Source organism: Prenolepis imparis, unplaced genomic scaffold (genome assembly GCF_030444845.1).
Source record: "Prenolepis imparis isolate NDT839.2.m4 unplaced genomic scaffold, iyPreImpa1.0 SCAF_9, whole genome shotgun sequence".
NCBI classification, from domain to species: domain Eukaryota; kingdom Metazoa; phylum Arthropoda; class Insecta; order Hymenoptera; family Formicidae; genus Prenolepis; species Prenolepis imparis.
In genome coordinates, this window is record NW_028141167.1 from 12,090,157 (window position 1) to 12,111,288 (window position 21,132).

The 21,132-nt window shown below is 34.6% G+C and overlaps 2 protein-coding genes across 9 annotated transcripts in view; one reads left to right on the forward strand and one right to left on the reverse strand.

The window, feature by feature from the left end:
- Fuss (SKI family transcriptional corepressor fussel) overlaps positions 1-11,242 on the forward strand; it is a 55,591-nt gene extending 44,349 nt beyond the window's left edge. For all 3 annotated transcript variants that reach the window (XM_083046492.1, XM_083046493.1, XM_083046494.1), the window contains exons 6-7: positions 1,252-1,381; positions 9,423-11,242. In XM_083046492.1, coding sequence (XP_082902618.1) covers positions 1,252-1,381; positions 9,423-9,529 — 237 coding nt within the window. In that variant the 3' untranslated portion in view covers positions 9,530-11,242. The remainder of the gene's footprint in view (positions 1-1,251; positions 1,382-9,422) is intronic.
- Positions 11,243-14,534: 3,292 nt separating this feature from the next.
- Endoa (SH3 domain containing GRB2 like, endophilin-A) overlaps positions 14,535-21,132 on the reverse strand; it is a 36,079-nt gene continuing 29,481 nt past the window's right edge. For all 6 annotated transcript variants that reach the window (XM_083046498.1, XM_083046495.1, XM_083046497.1 and 3 more), the window contains one exon: positions 14,535-20,934. In XM_083046498.1, coding sequence (XP_082902624.1) covers positions 20,815-20,934 — 120 coding nt within the window. In that variant the 3' untranslated portion in view covers positions 14,535-20,814. The remainder of the gene's footprint in view (positions 20,935-21,132) is intronic.

Sequence of the window (21,132 nt, forward strand, 5' to 3'; positions counted from 1 at the left end):
GATTGTAGATCGTCACCCCCCCGAGGGGGACGAGGGGCGCCCCTTCGTGCCCCCTTTCCACGCCGCGCGACGAGCCATCGTTGCATACCTAAGTGGTTGATCAGGATGAGTGGTAGGTCCTCATCCATTTCCACGGCTGTCATTACGTCAAGGAACCGCGACATATCGCGACTGTTTGCCGACCCTGTTTCGCCCCCTTTCCTTCTTCCGTCCGCCAACCCCACCTGTCTCCGACGAAAATGACGATTCCCCGTTTCCCCGAGACAGGCACTTCCGCGACGATATTATTACTACCTCTCTCGCTTGTATGACTGACCAAACGTTGACGCCGACGCCTTAATGTCGAATGAAAAATATATATTCGTTGGCCGATGAAGGCTTACATATCGCGAGAAACGTCACGATCGCCGACGTTTCGGACGTATAATGTCCTCTCGCAAAGTAAAGAGATAGTTTAGCGGAAAGTGTGCTTTTGAAAGAATTGTGAATTATTACCGTATTGCTTATATGGTATGATCGCGATATCATTTTTTACTCTACCGTATTTGGTTAAAAATATAGTAAGATACCCTGTTTTTTCTCGCTAATTAACGAAGAAATATACGAGGAGTGGTTAGATACAAAGCTGATTTATAAAGTAACTATTGACAACTATATATTGTTTATTTATTTTCGCTCAGAAAAAATAAATTTTATCAAAATATTGGCTTGATTCATAAATAAATTTCGTTTTACTTAATAAACTGAATTTTTATATTGAAAATTATTTACAATAAATTTTAATCTGTTATATATTCTTTATTAAGTATAACTTGTTCCCAGTTAGATAATTTGTTAATTTCTTCCTCGAAGAATTTTGACATATGTTTTTGACAAATCTTAGCATCATTATCAATTTTTTTCCATTTAATGAATTGAAGGGGCCTGAAAGACAGATTGAAATCTGATGAAACAAGGTCTAGAGAATAAAAAGAATGAAGTAGAACTGATTACGAAGGCTCCAGAATTTTTTCCTGAATTATTTTAGCCATATGTATGGTCGGGCGTTATTGTGCAATAAAATTACATTTTTTGCGCTTGTTGAAAGCTGGTCTTTTTTGCAATTTTTTTGTATTTAACTGCAATTTCTGCGTGTATACGTCTGCTGTGATTGTGTTTCGATTAAAAAATTTATAGTTTCTCTGATAAAATTCAGTAATTATCTACAGCGGAACTTATTTACGAGTCGACCCGATATTTTTATCGTTACAGGAACGGGAGGCTGAAAAGATTGCCGAAGAAACCGCGGCTCTACGTGACGTGAAGACGGAATTACCGCCGGCGAGAAGCCCCGAGAGCTGGCACGGCAATGCTTACTATCGACATCTCAATGTTCTCAAGGGTAAGCGAGAAATTTGTCGTGCTTTTAACCCTTCTGTCAAAGAACGGGTATCCAGATACCCAAAGCAACTGTAAAAATGTATTGAAACTTTCTTTGCCCAAAACAAAATACAAAGATATTCGGAAACTTCCTAAAATATAACGAAAAAAAGAATGTTCGATGCTCAGCAACTGCTATAAAAAAATTATCGCAGTGCAATGTGTGGAAAATAGAAAAATATACAGTTGATATCCGGGTACAATTGATGAAAACGTGAAAAATTGCATTGACAGAAGAATTAAATTAGCTTTTAGAGCACGAGAGAAACTCTCTTTCTTCTTCGACGAGTCGAATCGTTAAAAATTATATTTTGATCTCTCCGACACATTTTTTTGATAAAACTGAATTAGCAACTAATTGTTCGTGTGCAAGCGAGTCGAAGAATTTTTCAAGCTTAAAAACTCATAAGGTTGTATTGCTAAACTCTGTAATCGTGCATAAAATAGGCATACACACACTCATGATACTTATTTCTACCAGAGATGACATTTCCAATTAACGTCGCACGAAATACGCTCTTCCGAGATATAATTCAAGATCCCTCGCGGTCCTCTTCCCTCTCGAACCCCCGAGGGTCGATGTCGCGGAAAATCGCGTATTTTCGCAAGCAGCTTTGCATGCGCCACATTTACACGTTATTATATGAATAGCCGAGAGCTCTCGCGGATTCGCAGAGAGCCTGGTATCTAGTCTGGGCGCATCGCATCTTGTGTAAAACGCGCTTTATTGATAATAGTAATTAATTAGTAGCTACCATGAAGATCAAGCGTTCCGGCGAGAATATCGGAGTTCCAATTAATTAGAGTAATTAGTCGCGACCGGAGTGTTAAGTGGAAACGCGCGGAGGGTTGCCTTGATATTCGGACGCGGGGATGGGAAAGCGGGGCTGGATCTTCTCTCCGGGTTGTAATAACGCGGAAATGGGGTTGCGGGTGGACCCCTCGCTCGGCCAAGGGGCGTGATTTACGCCGTACGCTTGCGCGTACCTATATACGGTCTAGGTACCCACTTCCGTCGGCGTCGCGACGCTCGAATCCGACGACGCGACGTCTCTCACGGTGCGCGTTTCCTTCTAATTTACATTAACGGCGGATAACTATTTCCAGCTGGCGAGCGGATACGAATAAGAGAGACCATTCTGAATTCGAGGACAATTTTTATATATGTATATGTAAAATTTTATTATTGATATATATATATATAATTTATATTTTAAATATATATTAATTATATGTGTTATGTGCCATAAAAAGAGATTACGTTATTCAAAAAAAATTTTTATAATTCTTTATAAGTCATTAAGTACAAGAATATCAGAAATACTCGAAAAAAATGTAGCTAATAACCAAATTCCAAAGTAAACTACATATTAGAAAATTTAATTTGATATTTTTCCTTAAAATATCTATGGTGTTTTCTTACCCTACGGAAAATATTCTACTCGGTGCTGTACATACAATAATAATATAACATGTAAGTACAGAGAGCACGGTTGCAAATAGGAACGCGATCGTTTCAGACGAGACCTATACGCTTTTACATACACACGTACGTATACATACGTGTAGGTATATATATATCACGGGAGTATATTGATGGACCTATTCAACGCGGGCGTAAGCCGAAAATAACGAGATAGGTGCTGCATCGGCGCGATGAATACGAATACAGGATCATTGGCGGTGAACGGCAGGTACTTTGACTAACGTACAGCCTCCGGAAAAAGCACGCGCTTCCCGATCTTCTTCTTTTCCTTCTCTGCGCGATCTTTTCAGAACTGCTTTCAAGCCCTCCATGCGAAAAGCGAATCGATCCTCTCGTCCGACTGAGCGCAAATTGAAATGAAGACTAATTGGCCTGATGAATCCTTATTTATACTGAATTTGCGCTCTTAACTAATTTCACTGACATATTTATCATAAGAAAACTATATTGAGAGAGTTATAATTAGAATTATTATTGAATTTGCTAAATTATTATTTAATCTAAAATTATTTCACGCGATGCTGCTCTCTCTCTCTCTCTCTTTCGTATCTTGTTTTAAATTTTATTTTAATTTTACAACTCCTTTTAATACTTTGTGAGACTACAACTATTTAGTTACAAATTTCATATGCCATTAAACTTATTTAAAATTTATATCGTTCTTTCTTCATTCTTTCTTTACTTTTAAGAATAAAATTTAATTGTTCAGAAAAAAGTATATAGATATAAAAAACTAACATATTTCTGAAAATTAATATATTTTCTGAAGTTTTCAAAGTTTTCAATTTCTCTGTCAGATGAAATACTATACGTTTTCGTCGGACTAGTTAAGACTTCTACTACTGATTTATTTGTCGACAACTTTGTTACGCTTCTTTAAAAAAAAAAATGCGACGATGTTTGCATAGAGTTAATTTTACACAATGCAACAATCTGTACTGACCAATTAATTGGACTAGCTGAATATCTTTCTAGATAGACATCGTTTCTTAATTTTTTTTATCTTTAAAAATAAAATTCAGAAAAAAGTACATACAAGAAAACTAATATATGTATTTTCTGAATTTTTCAAATTTCTCGCATCGTTTCATCGGATAAAATATTACTATACATTTTCGCCGGACTAGTTAAGACTTCTACTACTGATTTATTTGTCGACGTCTTTGTTACGCTTCTTTCAAAGAAAAATGCACCGATATTCACGCTAATTTTATATAATTCAACAGTTCACACTGACCAATTAATCGGGCTCGCTGAATGTCTTTCTTAGATAGATATCGTTTCTTAATGTTTTTTATCTTTAAAAATAAAATTTAGGAAAAAAATACATACAAGAAAATTAATATATTTCTTGTATTTTCTGAATTTTTCAAATTTCTCACATTAATTCGTCGGATGAAATACTATACGTTTTCGTCGGACTAGTTAAGACTTCTACTACTGATTTATTTATCGACGACTTTGTTACGCTTCTTTCAAAGAAAAATGCAATAATATTCATGTAGAGTTAATTTTACATAATGAACAAATTCGCACTGACCAATTAATTGGGCTGTCTTGGATATACATTGCTTTCTTAATTATTTTTAGCTTTAAAAATAAAATTCAAATAAATACATATAAGAAAATAAATATATTTTTTGTATTTTCTAAAGTTTTTAATTTTTTAAATTTCTTGCATTATTTTGTTGAATAAAATACTATACATTTTCGCCGGACTAGTTACGGCTTCTACTACTGATTTATTTGTCGACGTCTTTGTTACGCTTCTTTCAAAGAAAAATGCAATAATAATATTCATGTAGAGTTAATTTTACATAATACAATTATCCGCACCGATCAATTAATCGAGCTAGCTGAATATCTTTCTTAAATATACATTGCTTTCTTAATTTTTTTATTTGTAAAAATAAAATTTAGAAAAATGCGAAGAAAATTAATATATTTTATGTATTTTTTGCAGTTTTCAAATTTCTCGCATTATTTCGTTGAATGAAATACTATACATTTTCGCCAGACTAATTAAGACTTCTACTACTGATTTGTTTATCGACGATCTAGTTGAATAAAATACTATACATTTTCGCCGGACTAGTTACGGCTTCTACTACTGATTTATTTGTCGACGTCTTTGTTACGCTTCTTTCAAAGAAAAAAGCAATAATAATATTCATGTAGAGTTAATTTTACATAATACAATTATCCGCACCGATCAATTAATCGAGCTAGCTGAATATCTTTCTTAAATATACATTGCTTTCTTAATTTTTTTATTTGTAAAAATAAAATTTAGAAAAATGCGAAAAAAATTAATATATTTTATGTATTTTTTGCAGTTTTCAAATTTCTCGCATTATTTCGTTGAATGAAATACTATACATTTTCGCCAGACTAATTAAGACTTCTACTACTGATTTGTTTATCGACGAGTTACGTTTCTTTTAAAGAAAAATGCGACAATGTTTGCGTTAATTTTACATAATGCAACAATTTGTTTCGATCAATTAATCGAGTTGGCTAGCTGGATATCTTTCTTAAATTAGTATCTTTCTTAAATAAGTATCATTTTTTAAATTTTTTATCTTTAAAAATAAAATTCAGAAAAAAGTACATACAAGAAAACTAATATATGTATTTTCTGAATTTTTCAAATTTCTCGCATCGTTTCATCGGATAAAATATTACTATACATTTTCGCCGGACTAGTTAAGACTTCTACTACTGATTTATTTGTCAACGTCTTTGTTACGCTTCTTTCAAAGAAAAATGCACCGATATTCACGCTAATTTTATATAATTCAACAGTTCACACTGACCAATTAATCGGGCTCGCTGAATGTCTTTCTTAGATAGATATCGTTTCTTAATGTTTTTTATCTTTAAAAATAAAATTTAGGAAAAAAATACATACAAGAAAATTAATATATTTCTTGTATTTTCTGAATTTTTCAAATTTCTCACATTAATTCGTCGGATGAAATACTATACGTTTTCGTCGGACTAGTTAAGACTTCTACTACTGATTTATTTATCGACGACTTTGTTACGCTTCTTTCAAAGAAAAATGCAATAATATTCATGTAGAGTTAATTTTACATAATGAACAAATTCGCACTGACCAATTAATTGGGCTGTCTTGGATATACATTGCTTTCTTAATTATTTTTAGCTTTAAAAATAAAATTCAAATAAATACATATAAGAAAATAAATATATTTTTTGTATTTTCTAAAGTTTTTAATTTTTTAAATTTCTTGCATTATTTTGTTGAATAAAATACTATACATTTTTGCCGGACTAGTTACGGCTTCTACTACTGATTTATTTGTCGACGTCTTTGTTACGCTTCTTTCAAAGAAAAATGCAATAATAATATTCATGTAGAGTTAATTTTACATAATACAATTATCCGCACCGATCAATTAATCGAGCTAGCTGAATATCTTTCTTAAATATACATTGCTTTCTTAATTTTTTTATTTGTAAAAATAAAATTTAGAAAAATGCGAAGAAAATTAATATATTTTATGTATTTTTTGCAGTTTTCAAATTTCTCGCATCATTTCGTTGAATGAAATACTATACATTTTCGCCAGACTAATTAAGACTTCTACTACTGATTTGTTTATCGACGATCTAGTTGAATAAAATACTATACATTTTCGCCGGACTAGTTACGGCTTCTACTACTGATTTATTTGTCGACGTCTTTGTTACGCTTCTTTCAAAGAAAAATGCAATAATAATATTCATGTAGAGTTAATTTTACATAATACAATTATCCGCACCGATCAATTAATCGAGCTAGCTGAATATCTTTCTTAAATATACATTGCTTTCTTAATTTTTTTATTTGTAAAAATAAAATTTAGAAAAATGCGAAGAAAATTAATATATTTTATGTATTTTTTGAAGTTTTCAAATTTCTCGCATCATTTCGTTGAATGAAATACTATACATTTTCGCCGGAACAATTAAGACTTCTACTACTGATTTGTTTATCGACGATTTAGTTACGTTTCTTTTAAAGAAAAATGCGACAATGTTTGCGTTAATTTTACATAATGCAACAATTTGTTTCGATCAATTAATCGAGTTGGCTGGCTGGATATCTTTCTTAAATTAGTATCTTTCTTAAATAAGTATTATTTTTTAAATTTTTTATCTTTAAAAATAAAATTCAGAAAAAAGTACATACAAGAAAACTAATATATGTATTTTCTGAATTTTTCAAATTTCTCGCATCGTTTCATCGGATAAAATATTACTATACATTTTCGCCGGACTAGTTAAGACTTCTACTACTGATTTATTTGTCGACGTCTTTGTTACGCTTCTTTCAAAGAAAAATGCACCGATATTCACGCTAATTTTATATAATTCAACAGTTCACACTGACCAATTAATTGGGCTGTCTTGGATATACATTGCTTTCTTAATTATTTTTAGCTTTAAAAATAAAATTCAAATAAATACATATAAGAAAATTAATATATTTTTTGTATTTTCTAAAGTTTTTAATTTTTTTAATTTCTTGCATTATTTCGTTGAATAAAATACTATACATTTTCGTCGGACTAGTTAAGACTTCTACTACTGATTTATTTATCGACGTCTTTGTTACGCTTCTTTCAAAGAAAAATGCACCGATATTCACGCTAATTTTATATAATTCAACAGTTCACACTGACCAATTAATCGGGCTCGCTGAATGTCTTTCTTAGATAGATATCGTTTCTTAATGTTTTTTATCTTTAAAAATAAAATTTAGGAAAAAAATACATACAAGAAAATTAATATATTTCTTGTATTTTCTGAATTTTTCAAATTTCTCACATTAATTCGTCGGATGAAATACTATACGTTTTCGCCGGACTAGTTAAGACTTCTACTACTGATTTATTTGTCGACGTCTTTGTTACGCTTCTTTCAAAGAAAAATGCACCGATATTCACGCTAATTTTATATAATTCAACAGTTCACACTGACCAATTAATCGGGCTCGCTGAATGTCTTTCTTAGATAGATATCGTTTCTTAATGTTTTTTATCTTTAAAAATAAAATTTAGGAAAAAAATACATACAAAAAAATTAATATATTTCTTGTATTTTCTGAATTTTTCAAATTTCTCACATTAATTCGTCGGATGAAATACTATATGTTTTCGTCGGACTAGTTAAGACTTCTACTACTGATTTATTTATCGACGACTTTGTTACGCTTCTTTCAAAGAAAAATGCAATAATATTCATGTAGAGTTAATTTTACATAATGAACAAATTCGCACTGACCAATTAATTGGGCTGTCGTGGATATACATTGCTTTCTTAATTTTGTTTAGCTTTAAAAATAAAATTCAAAAAAATACATATAAGAAAATTAATATATTCTTTGTATTTTCTTAATTTTTTAAATTTTTCGCATTATTTTGTTGAATAAAATACTATACATTTTCGCCGGACTAGTTAAGGCTTCTACTACTAATTTATTTGTCGACGTCTTTGTTACGCTTCTTTCAAAGAAAAATGCAATAATATTCATGTAGAGTTAATTTTACATAATGCAACAATCCGTACCGATCAATTGATCGAGCTAGCTGAATATTTTTTTTTTTTTTAGATATACATTGATGTCTTAATTTTTTTTATTTGTAAAAATAAAATTTTTTAAAATGCAAAGAAAATTAATATATTTTTGTATTTTCTGAATTTTTCAAATTTCTCGCATCACTTCGTTGAATGAAGTACTATACATTTTCGTCGGACTAGTTAAGGCTTCTACTACTGATTTATTTGTCGACGTCTTTGTTACGCTTCTTTCAAAGAAAAATGCACCGATATTTGCGTAGGGCTAATTTTATATAATGCAACAATTTACACTGACCAATTAATCGGGCTGGCTGAATGTCTTTCTTAGATAGATATCGTATCTTAATGTTTTTATCTTTAAAAATAAAATTTAGGAAAAAAATACATACAAGAAAATTAATATATTTTCTGTATTTTCTGAATTTTTCAAATTTCTCACATCAATTCGTCGGATGAAATACTATACGTTTTCGTCGGACTAGTTAAGACTTCTACTACTGATTTATTTATCGACGATTATTCAGGTAGGATTAATTTTACATATATATTACAATAATGCAACAATCCGCACCGATCAATTAATCGAGTTGGCTGGCTGGATATCTTTCTTAAATAAATATCATTTCTTGATTTTTTTATCTTTAAAAATAAAATTCAGAAAAAAGTACCTACAAGAAAACTAATATATGTATTTTCTGAATTTTTCAAATTTCTCGCATCGTTTCGTCAGGTAAAATATTACTATACGTTTTCGTCGGACTCGTTAAGGCTTCTACTACTGATTTATTTATCGACGACCTTGTTACGCTTCTTTCAAAGAAAAACGCGACGATGTTTGCGTAGGGTTAATTTTACGTAACGCAACACATCCTTCGGCGTTTACAAACACTTCGAGGCTTCGCTAATTACCGGCTGATAATTATTGTAGCGAACGAGCCGGGAGCGGAAAGGGCGGGTTCCGATTGCTCGGCTTGCCGTCCTACACGCGGTATATTTTACGGCCAAGTCCACAGTCCGTCCGCGCCGACCAATTAATCGAGCTGGCTGGCTGGATTAATCGACACGCAGGAGCAGCAGTGTAGCACGAAGAGAGGGAGCAGGAAGAGGAGGAAAAGGTGAGGTGGAGGACACATTTAACCCGTTTCGTAAGCTTGCGACACGTCCGTTGCCTTAAAAGCACACTCGATCTTTTTATTCTCGATTTTAAGGACTCGATGCGCAACAATGATCTGAGAGACACGCTTTCTTAAGAATCTGAGGAAATTAATCTTAAGATTGACAAAATTATTGAATTCAAAAAATAATCAAATTGAAGCTACTTTATCAATTAAAATTAATAATTAATTTAAATTGAATTTTCACAGCACACATATAAAGCTCAAATTTAGATTAGTTTTCTCAATTTTTTAAGAAAGATATTTAAAACGTAGTGTTGCACCGAACTCTTTAATTTCGTAACTATACGTTTACGCGGCATCGCTGAAACGGGAGCCCCAGTTTTGTAATTGTAAGGCTCTGATTTTGCCAGAAGATAGATATGGACCCGTTACTAGCAAATGTTAGGTAATATTTCGTCTCGCGCGTTCCTTGTGATATCGGCATAGAAGCAGACATCAATTTTATCGCGTCGTCAAGTCGGCGGCCTCTTGTCACGTCCGATAATGGATCTTTACTGGAAGGATAACAGCTCGTTTTAACAGGACGTTTACGCGTCTCGTCCTTTTACGGCGTCGTAAGTAGGCGAACAGATCGATCGAATCGAGAAGTTTTGCGAGCACTCGTTGTGAATATAGAGCGACTCTAAGATAACGCACGCTAGAAATCATTTTATTGCATTTTGTAGGTAAAACCGGGGAAGGGAAGTCACGAGTCCGAGGATCTTCAAAGGTTTTTGTTAATCTAGTCTCATATTATACGCCGATTTTTATGATTTTCTAGCGAAATTCGCGGAAAGCTCAGTATAATACGCACCCACATCTCTCAAATGAATAAAGACAAATGTGTCTTTTACATGACATGAAGATGATGATTTGGATAATTTGTATGTTACAGTTAATTCTTTGATTATTTTCTTTGATGAAAAAATCGATAATAGATTTTCAATGCTTTTAAATTTTTGTCTAAATCGAGTGTTATAAAAATAAATCAATATCATTAGAGAATTCCCATAATAAGATTATTATATAAATATTTTTAAAAAAATATTTGAAAAAGTGACAATTATTATTGTCGGAAACAGATCATGAAATCGCAATTACTTTTAACTAATTTGTGATATTAATTTATTCTAGCAAATTTCTTGCATAAAGATCATATTATTAAGAGAGTTCCGCGGAGGGACTTAAATGTAGAAATCAATTTAACCCAGAATTTGAATTACGTGCAAAAAAATGACGAGATCAGAGATGAACTCGGCGTATTATATTAACAGTAATCTGTTTCTCCGACAATTTCGTCGCAAAATCGCCGATAATCGCTCCCGGCATCGGACAGCCCAGTGTAGCTTAGGATCGATAGATTAAACACTTATCGCGAGAACGATATACACAGTGCAATTATACTTCGTTGTGTGTAATCCATTTAGGAAAATCGATCGAGATAAAACCGAACTGATACGAATTGAATTTAGTTAGAGAAGAAAAGATGGATCCCTCGCGCGCTTTTAGGCCGCAGCTGTAAGTACCGCCGTTCGTAGATTAATATATAATAAATTGCATCATTGAACATATTGTAGATGACAGCGTGTGTGAAAACCCACGAGTGTAATCCAAAGTTTCAATAAAAGATCTTGATCACTAGAAGAGTTATGAGAAGGGATGAAGGGCGCAATTAACCCTCAACCAGTGAGAGTCTGTAATGTTACGTAAAAGATGTAATCTTGCTATGTAATATTATATTTCATTAATTTCTTTTTTAGTTAAGAATTATATTCTCCTTAGTAACAATAAAAAAATAATTATACAATAATAATATGTCGCTAGATATCGATGACAATAGTATCGGAAAAAATAGCATTTTATGCAAATTAAAATTTTCTCTCTCTCTCTCTCTCAGCCTGGGTTTATTCTTAAAGCGATACTTTTATCAAAATTTCCTTTCACGATGCTTTATCGACTTTCGCGAAACTTTCGCGACTGTTGCATCGATACATCGGCGCGAGACTATAATACATTATCGGAGCCAGCGACACATCTCTCCAATCGTCTCCGGGAGAAACAAATCTTTTTCAATTACTGGAGAAATGGCTGTGTTGTGCATCGTACAGGATACACACGGCGTAATCTTCCGTCGTCTCTTATATATCCCGGCCCCGGTGCAAAATCCTTGGGGAACCCTCTCGCTTCTCGTGGTACGTAAGGACGCTCCAGTGAGCAAAAACCCTTAACTGATACAGCCCTGCTGCGGTCCCCGAACGGTCGTCAGCAGAATTTCGGATCTGGACCACACATGGTACTTTTTTTACGCATCGCTCTCGAAAATATCACTGTCGCAAGCACAAAAAGACTTGCTTCAATTGCACGATTCACAGAATTATATATACCCGGTTTGCAAATGTAATTTCGTTAGAGGATATTGTTTTTTCAAAGAGGAAGAATATTAATTTATAACTTCCTAAGATTTAATCATTGGTTTATTTGATTGAAATATTGAAAGAGGATTTTAAAATAGTATTTATTATCAATCGAAATATTTTTTATTGCCCTTTTTTTGATACTTAAAGAAATATAAATTAAACAAATTATTAGAAGTTTGAAAATTAATTATAATAGAACCAGATTTCAATATCTATTTCGAATTATGGCACAAAAGTAAGAACAGACAGATTATTTTCCTAAAGAGAGAAAAGAGAGTGAAATATCATATTCAGAGTTGCGAATTTTAAAAAATATCGGCACTGATAATATTGGATCGCGGGGAGAGAATGTCAATAATGGATGCCCGTCGCAGAAACATCGTCTGCGTCTAATGTTCCGGCAAATTGGCTTCGCGAATGTAGCCTCGCGAGGAGGTCGCCTCTCGGGAGGAATCTGCAAATACAAGGAGCGGAACAGATTCTTCTCATTGCGCCGATTTTTTCTCCCGTAAGTACGTCACGTCTCGACGATACTCGAGGATATCCGTCCGCGCGTCTCGTCGGAATCGGTTCCGTTTTCGCGGAGCCAACCCCCTAAACCAGCGGAATTTGTAAGGAAACGAGAGACGAGGATCTTTTCTGCGCGCATGTAAGTGTCCTGATGGCTGCGCAAAAATTGCTTGGGGAGGAGAAAAGCACACAATCAAAAGGAGGATCAAAAGTGGGGCATCTTTAATAAATAGCGGTAAGTCAAATTAATCGGCGTCTTATATAAGAAATAAAAATAAAACAAATATGGCAAAACATAATCCAATAAAATATTTAAAAATTGTATATATGCATCCCTCTTATAATTTTATTATATTTTTTGTATAAGTTTGAGATTTTTATTCCTATATAATTTATTTAAATACATTTTATCGAGATTTGTATATAAATCAACCCTCCATGTTCTTGAGAAAATAAATAATATCCGAAAAAGAATCCGAGAGAAAAATCGCCGATATTAGTATCGCGAATCGATTCGTTTCTTATGCGCTTCCATCTCGCGCAAAGGTCGCGTATAACGAGTCGCGATTTAAATGCGCGCTCCAATTGTCCACAATGGAGTCGTCGGGGCGGGTATTTAAAGAAACATTTTAATTGCAGAACGTAAGCCGCTTACGTGTCCCCTCTCTCTCTTGCGGTAATAAAAACAGCCCCACCCAGCTATTTCAAGAAAGCTGGCCGAGCCGCTCGCATTGTGTGCCCCGCGGAAAGTAATTCGACCTGTTCTCATTTCATCCCCCCTGGCCAAAAATTATGTCCAGCATCACCCTCACTCACTTAAAAAAAAAAAAGCAACCAGATTGGATGTTGCAAAACAGTCGAGGGTTGAACAATCTTTTCAACTAGATATATTTTCCCTTTATCAGAATCCTAATAGAAAATCTCCCCAAAAAATTATACCAATAATATCAGCATATAGGGCTTTAATATTCTTGACATTTCTAAGGCAAAAATCTACGAAAAGTTTTTTTTTTCTATTTTTTAATACGATCCTACATTTTTTCTCGTCGAGAGAGAGAGCGCAATCGTCTCTCGTCCCTCCGGATAAAATCACGCTGGTCTCCCGAGAGACGTCGATTTAAGCTTCCTGGTAACCGCGGCGAGTCCGACGGCTCTCGGCTGTGAAGAAGAAACGTATAAAGAAGCGGCGCCTCTGTAATTGGGCATCAAAAGGCGATATTTCGCGCGCGTTCGCCGTCAGGATGACCGCCACCCGAAGAGGAGGAGATCGACCGTGACCTGGGGGCTCGCTCTCGCGGATTCCTACGATACCACGTGGCTACGTGGCGAGAAGGGTGGCTCTTTACGATAGGGTAGATATCCAACCCCCCTTCCCGGAATGATGATGGTATGCCTTGTTACCGCGGCCGTCGAGAAGAGAGTCGCGCTCCCCCGGGTAATATCGCATACAATTATGTCCACAGAAGGGAAGACACACATGCATTATGGATGTACCCCCGTACCCTGCTGTACGTACACCCCTCCTCCCTCCCCCCTTCCTTCCTCGGTAAATCATGTCACAGGGTTGGTTAACTCTCCAAATGATCTGAAGGCTGCGCGCGCCTCGTCGACCACCCAATCTTTTTTTTTTTCCTTCCCTTGCTTCCCAGTTTTTTCTTGCTCGTCTCTTTTGACGATCGAAATACGTCGGAAAATAAAGTAGAATATTATCCTAGTATTGTAAATAATTAATTGTGGGCACGACTGGAGAATAAGATTCCCGGTCATTAAATCAAATTGTAGAGCTTGCCAGAGTTTCATTACATTCTTGAAGTAAAATCAATCAAGTAATAATTATTTAATAATTAAATAACAATTAAAAGTTAAATATAATTTTTTGAAACTTGTATTCTCTATAAAGACGAATAAATGCGGATTGGAAAACGGAAAAGTACAGATGCGGAAATAAGATCCACGTTGTGACATAGAGCACACTTTATTTCTCAATTAGTATTATAATAATCATTTAGCATTGACCGAAATCGAATATATATATATATCATATATTTCTCTTTAATCGAGTTTAATATAATCGTAGTAGATTAATTTATTACCAATACAAGTGTAATTAATCGTAATGTATTGTCTGAAAGTATCACTGCGTTGCATCCACTGGTCGCTCCCTTTGCACTCCGTCAAAACGGGGATCAACGGAAACGGTTTGGGGGGAGGAAAGGGGTGCATCGAAGGGGTAAGAGCGGGACGATAGATATCGTCGAGAGGACACCGAATTTTTTTAACGCTAGTCCAACGGCATCTCGTGTCTCCCGCGGATCCCGGATTTTCTGGCGCTTACAAAATATAAGTGGGCCCGGCGTATTTCGAGATAGACACGAGATTCGTTGCGACTTCTCACGCACATACGTATACAGAAACAGAGATGTCGGTTCAGAGGAAGCTGCAAGGAAGGAAGAAAGAAAGGAAGGAAGGAAGAGGAGAGGACCGAAAATGCGAAAAGATTCTAAGAGGGAAGGTGAGGAAAGAGGAAAAGCTATTTTCTCCGTGACCAAGGATGCTCAGTGATTTGTTTTTTTCTTTTCCGGGGATCGATAGATCCGGCGTATGTCCGCTCGATCCCCAAATAGTTAGATTACAATTAGAACGCGGAGAACTCGTCGCGCTCGCCCGAGAAACACGTAGTCTTATGTTATCAATTGACCAGTTTTGCGTTTATTTAAAATACACATACGCAAATAATAAATAAAATGTAGATCGCCTAAAGCGTATCAAAATAAAATAAAATATTATTATTTCAGGAATGAATGTAATCGGTTTTTATAAGCCTTAAATTATTACATCAATTGTTACTAAGTATTTTGTGTTACAAATGTAGCTTTTCAAGCTCTTCTCCTATATCGTTCAATAAAGTATCTATAAAATTGCCAAACGATTAAAAATATTAAACGATGAAAATTGTATATAAGAGAAAAATTCGAGCTAAAAATTTAACATTTCGAAATTATCTCAAATCGCGAAGGATTAAAAATGTTGAGACGAAAAGTAATATAATAAGCAGGCGTCTCCCTCGGGCAAAGACGCGCGAGCATCTACCGCCGAACAATATTCAACATTTAACAATAGCCAACATTTATAGAATAAGATACCGATTTAATATTAATCATTAAGTTCATTCTCTCGCTCTCTTTTTCTCGCGATCACGCCAAATCTTGCCAAACCTTCCCGTTCTTCATACCTTGCCGGATCTCGCGAATCGGTCCGCGAACAATAGAACACAAAGCGCAGACCGACGTATAAATCAACACAATATATATCACTCAACGATATAGATTTTTTTTCCATACATATAGTAATAGAGAGTATATATACGCACATATATACATATGTATGTATATATCTTCTCTTTTCCCAGCGCAGTGTTTCTCAAATTTTACTTTCTCACTGATACCGATCGACGAGAACTCTCGATCAGGGGCGGATTTATATGGACACTGAGAATAATTGAAGCTCAGACTCCTCGCAGCTATTAAGCGATTCTCGAAAGTAATCTCATTCGAAGATATTCGTCGAATTTTTGAAGCCGTACAAGGTGTCGCAGAGGTACCGCCACTCTCAACAATCTACTCTCTTTGAGATATATATATTTATACGGACTAATCCACCAATTAAAGTCCCGTTTAAAAAGATCTACTTCATGCTAAGCGAAATATATACGGTTTTGCTAGCCGTTCCTAATAATTTTATTAAAATTATCTGTCTTTTTTTATATATTTACTAAAATTATAAATATTAACTTATGTATATGTGTGTGAAAATTTGCTAGACTCTTTCTCTCGCAGAGACTATTCATGTCCTACTTCTAACATTTATGTTTTTTTTGGTGGTGGCAGTAGTTTTGGGACATCCTGTAGATTGTGTAGAGAATAGGTTTCTTTTTTTTTTTTTTTTTTTTTTTTTTTTAATATTCCCTTGATTGTCACTCATTGGGGACCTGGAAATTATCATCTTCGAAGAACTCCGAAGAGTCATTACCCGCCCCTGCTCTCGACGCAGGATAATTAGCATTTTATTGCTATCGTTCTAATTGACAACGCTTCACCGGTCATCCACTATATTATAGACAGAAAACATCTGATCCCACCGCGATCGAGCTGTAAGAGACTTTGATTCTCGACTACTCGCATTGAAAATTTAATGAACATTTTTATGTAGCAACTTTTTTTTAATTTTCTATATCTATATAAAAGACTTCAAATTAATTTTCTATTAATGCAAAATCCATTAAAAATTAACTTTCGGATTACAAGTTTACAGGCTGAATATTTAATTACAATATTAATTTCGACAATCATTATCTATGCTTTACTTTATTACATAATTAACAAGAATGTATTTCGATAATTCATTTGTCTATATATTTTTAAAAATCTAATGTTTTCGCGTAAATAACAGAGCTCTTAGAAATTATGAATTGCGCGAGTAACCGAGAATAAAAATCATCTTTCCCGACATTTACGTTCCGTTTGATGCAAGTTGTTCGCGTCGAACGAAATCGCTGGAACGAAAGTGATGGAGACTTTAACGCGTCGCCTTATGTAAAGAGCGAAGATTAATATAAATCTGTGATATACATTACACTTCGTGCGCGTTAATCAGCAGAAGTAATTAATTAGACCGATTCGACATACATATATATATATATATAATGTCGCTCACTTTCGTTCCGCTTTGACCCCTCCGTTCCCATTTCATCTTTACGATGCTTTGAGAAACACTGGTCCAGCGATCCCTCCCTCACCCTCTGATTCCCACCGGCTAAACACCGTGATGTTAAACTCTTAATATTGCGCAACATCGATAACACTTCGATTTCCGAAAGGAGTTTTCGTTTTATCTCACAGCGATTATAGTGTAAGTGAGACTTGCGTACGGGGCTTTTTCTCCATTTTTTTACTCGCCGTCTCTCTCAAGTAAAAGACTTAACTGGCGACGGTGATAGCAGCAGAAGTGATGATAACGTCGGTGGTATATATTAATCGATATAGCAATCGTAAATGGTTAATTAGAAACGAATGTGCCTCCGTTACGGCGTGTCGCGCACTTGGACAAAGAACATTCTCCGATTTGAATGTATTTCTATTATATCTAATACGCCATTTAAATAGCTCTTGTATAACGTCCTCTCGTAAATATTTTGTAATTTCAACGGAAAATAACTTTGAGAGATTATCTAGCTACTTGTCAAGCCGTTTATCGCCTTTATATCGCGTAGTATACATCTCTACGTACGAAACTTTTGTCTTATTTAAAAACTATTCAACTCTACGATCTATTTAGAAAATCTCTATATTGTCGTTCTAAAAATAATATAACGAACGACAAAAATTATCGGAATAAGCATGAAAGCTAAAAATTTTAGCTGGAAATCAGGCTATCCTACGTCCTCTCTATTTATATGTCTTTTATTAACATGCATATATATGATTCTTATTAAATGACACTCAATTCGGAGAATGTCACAGAGTCGCACCCTTTGGGAATCTCTTTCGATTATTTTAGTATAATTACATATTCTCTGAATTTAATGTACATAATATCGAAAACGTTTCTCGCGCAAATTTGCAACGATTATACAATTGATTAATAATGAGAATAAGGTACACGAGCAATGAGAGATAATGAAACGATAACGTCGTCGTGTTCGCCATCGCCCTCTCTTATCGACAGTATGTATATGTGTAAGTAATATATTCTAGTGTTCATTATACATTATGCTTAGCAGATATCGCTCGAAGATTTTTACCTAAAATCCACGTGGCAACAAATAACCAAGTTCCTTAATTACTTTCATTGTTCTGGCGGTTGAACTCTCATACAAAGTCAAAAAGAGGGAAGGATAACTGATATCAGGATATGTTGCGAATAATCGTGTCGGGAATAAACGTAAAGTATACCTAACGTAAAATACATACATTCTGAAACGCGAAGTCTATTGTTTCTCTCATTCTTGGTTTTTTCTTACTTGCACTATTATACTATGTATGTTAAAAGAGTTAATAATGCCGATTAAAATTATTGCATCCGCTTTTTTCAAGCGTACACGAAAAATTACAAAAAATATGTTTACACATTCTGAAAAAGAAATTGAAATTTCTTTTGAAAGAAATATCACACTAGTAAATGAAACTTGACGACAAACATATCATAAGGATGTCGGAAAAGAGTTTCGGATGTGCTGAAAATTCAGTAAAAGATTCGAGAGTTAAAAATATTAAAAATTAAAAATTATATTACCTGTTTTCGATGAAAAGATTAATTTCGTATGGCTTGTTGATGCTTTTTTGTTATAGCACTGGAAATAATTTTTTATTTCACACATGTAACCAAATATCTTCGATCACCAATATTTTTTTGCAATTATTTTCAAAGCAAATAAAAACCGGTAGTAATATAATCACGTGTGTAAATGTAAAGGATAATTAACTTTTGTGACAGCGTATCCAATAAATATAGATTCTCTATTAAGTTTCGCTTTATCATCATCAGCATCGATCCGAAAGTTCCGCGACAATAAATAAATCATCAGAAACATTGTCGAAAAAAATCATACACACGCACAATGCCAAGGGAATTATCTACACAATAATCACAGGTTAATCGATAATAACTTCGTGGAAGAGATTCGCCGCCATTTTCGAGGTTCGCTTAAAGTAAATCCTAACTTCTATCTAGCATCGTCTAGCAATTAAAAAAAGAATGAAAAAAATTAAGACAAGAGAAGACAAAGAAGGAACGGTCGAAGGAACGATGGATCGACTGAAGGAATGAAAACCGAAGGAACGAATCGCTATAACATTATCATTAATACGAATACATTAGACGAGTAACGAGTTTGCTGCGCCGCGCGGACCAAACATAAAATAATATGTATGGCGATTGAATAATCGAATTTCGTGAGAGAAAAGTCGTACGTATTTTTTTTTTTTTTTTTTTTATTGTACGATAAATGAGAATCATAAAGAAACTTATGCGATTTCAATAGCCAAGGAGCCTTTGCGTTACGCGAAAGTAGAACGAAGTAAGATTGTTCCAGCTATTCAGTAATGTGATGATTAGAAATGTAACAATGCAGCAGTTAAAGAAGAATCACGGAGATTTCAGATAGCCCAAAGACTTTTTAACGTTGTCTTTTTATATGAAAAGCACAGCTAGAAAGAATCAATTGATTAGTTGTTTGATTAAGTTCTGATTAGCACTTTCACAACTATTTCCTTTCTAATATTATTTATTATTTATATAAATAGAGAGAAAAATTTTAGGATTAACGTCGACGGAGCAATGCAATGCTAACATAAAATTCGTTTTAGCAGAAAATTCAATCCGCTGGAGTAATCTCACTCCATCCGAAATTCATACGTGATGTCCAGGTAAAGTAAGCTTGCAATAGAGCCTTATTATCGGAACGATAGAACGCTTTCGGGAAAAAATTAATTAAATCCCAAAAGAAATGATCGGAAAAATCGCGCCCCGTCATAATCGAATCACGCTATGCTCGATCTTTTTCTTTTTGTGCACTCGAACTGTGAAAATATTCCGAAAGTATCTCGACGAGGCGGAAGAGATAGATAATGTATAGAAAAGAAGATGAGGAGAGAGCCGCCCTTGACAGTGAACTGCTATTGTAGATAGATGTGTGTCTAGTGTCTATATAAGTGTTTATATATATATATATACTTGTATGTGTGTAATTTAATATAGATTATCTGCCTGTGTGTTTGTGTTGTGTAATCTGTATATAGGTATATAATACGTCTATAATGTATCTATGCACATATTTCCTGGTTACGCATTCATGTTTATGAGTGTATGTATGTGTGTCTGCGCGCGCACGAAGATCCTTACGTCGATAAAATACACTATAACATTATATATGTACATTAACATGCGTAATAGAGGCTATTCTCGGGATCTGCGGAAAAAGGGGGTCTCTCTGTGTAGGAGGAGCGTGAGGGGAAGAAAGGGCTAGAGAAACTCGTGTATCGCGTATCTTGGGCACAAGCTTGAGACCGCAACGTAAGTTAGACAAGATCGAGATAGGTATAGGTATATAGTAGATAGGTTTCCGTCGAGGGGTTTTTGTCTAGGTTTTAGGCTAGCTGGAGAGCAGAGTAATCCTGTAGTGGTAGACGCTAGTGAACGAGTATGCAGGGTCTTTGGCTTCGAGATGCGCGGCGTCCTCTTAGGGTAATGGCACTACGACCTGCACGTAAGTCACGGGGAAGTAACCGGTCCGGCCGTCCAGGCTGCCCTCGTACCAATTCTCGTCGATTTTCTGGGTCAAGGTGATCGTGTCGTTTTCCTGCAAAGAAAAAAAAATCGTTCGCGATCGTTTTAAAATTAATTAAACACAAGCGTCGTTAATTATCCGTCTTTAATGAAAAGAGAGCAACAATTCAGGAAAGAAATCTAAAACGTCGAGAAAAAGTAACAAAAATTCAAAAGAATCGAAACGTGAACCAAGTAAATATATATTTATACACAGAGAGAATTTTCTCTT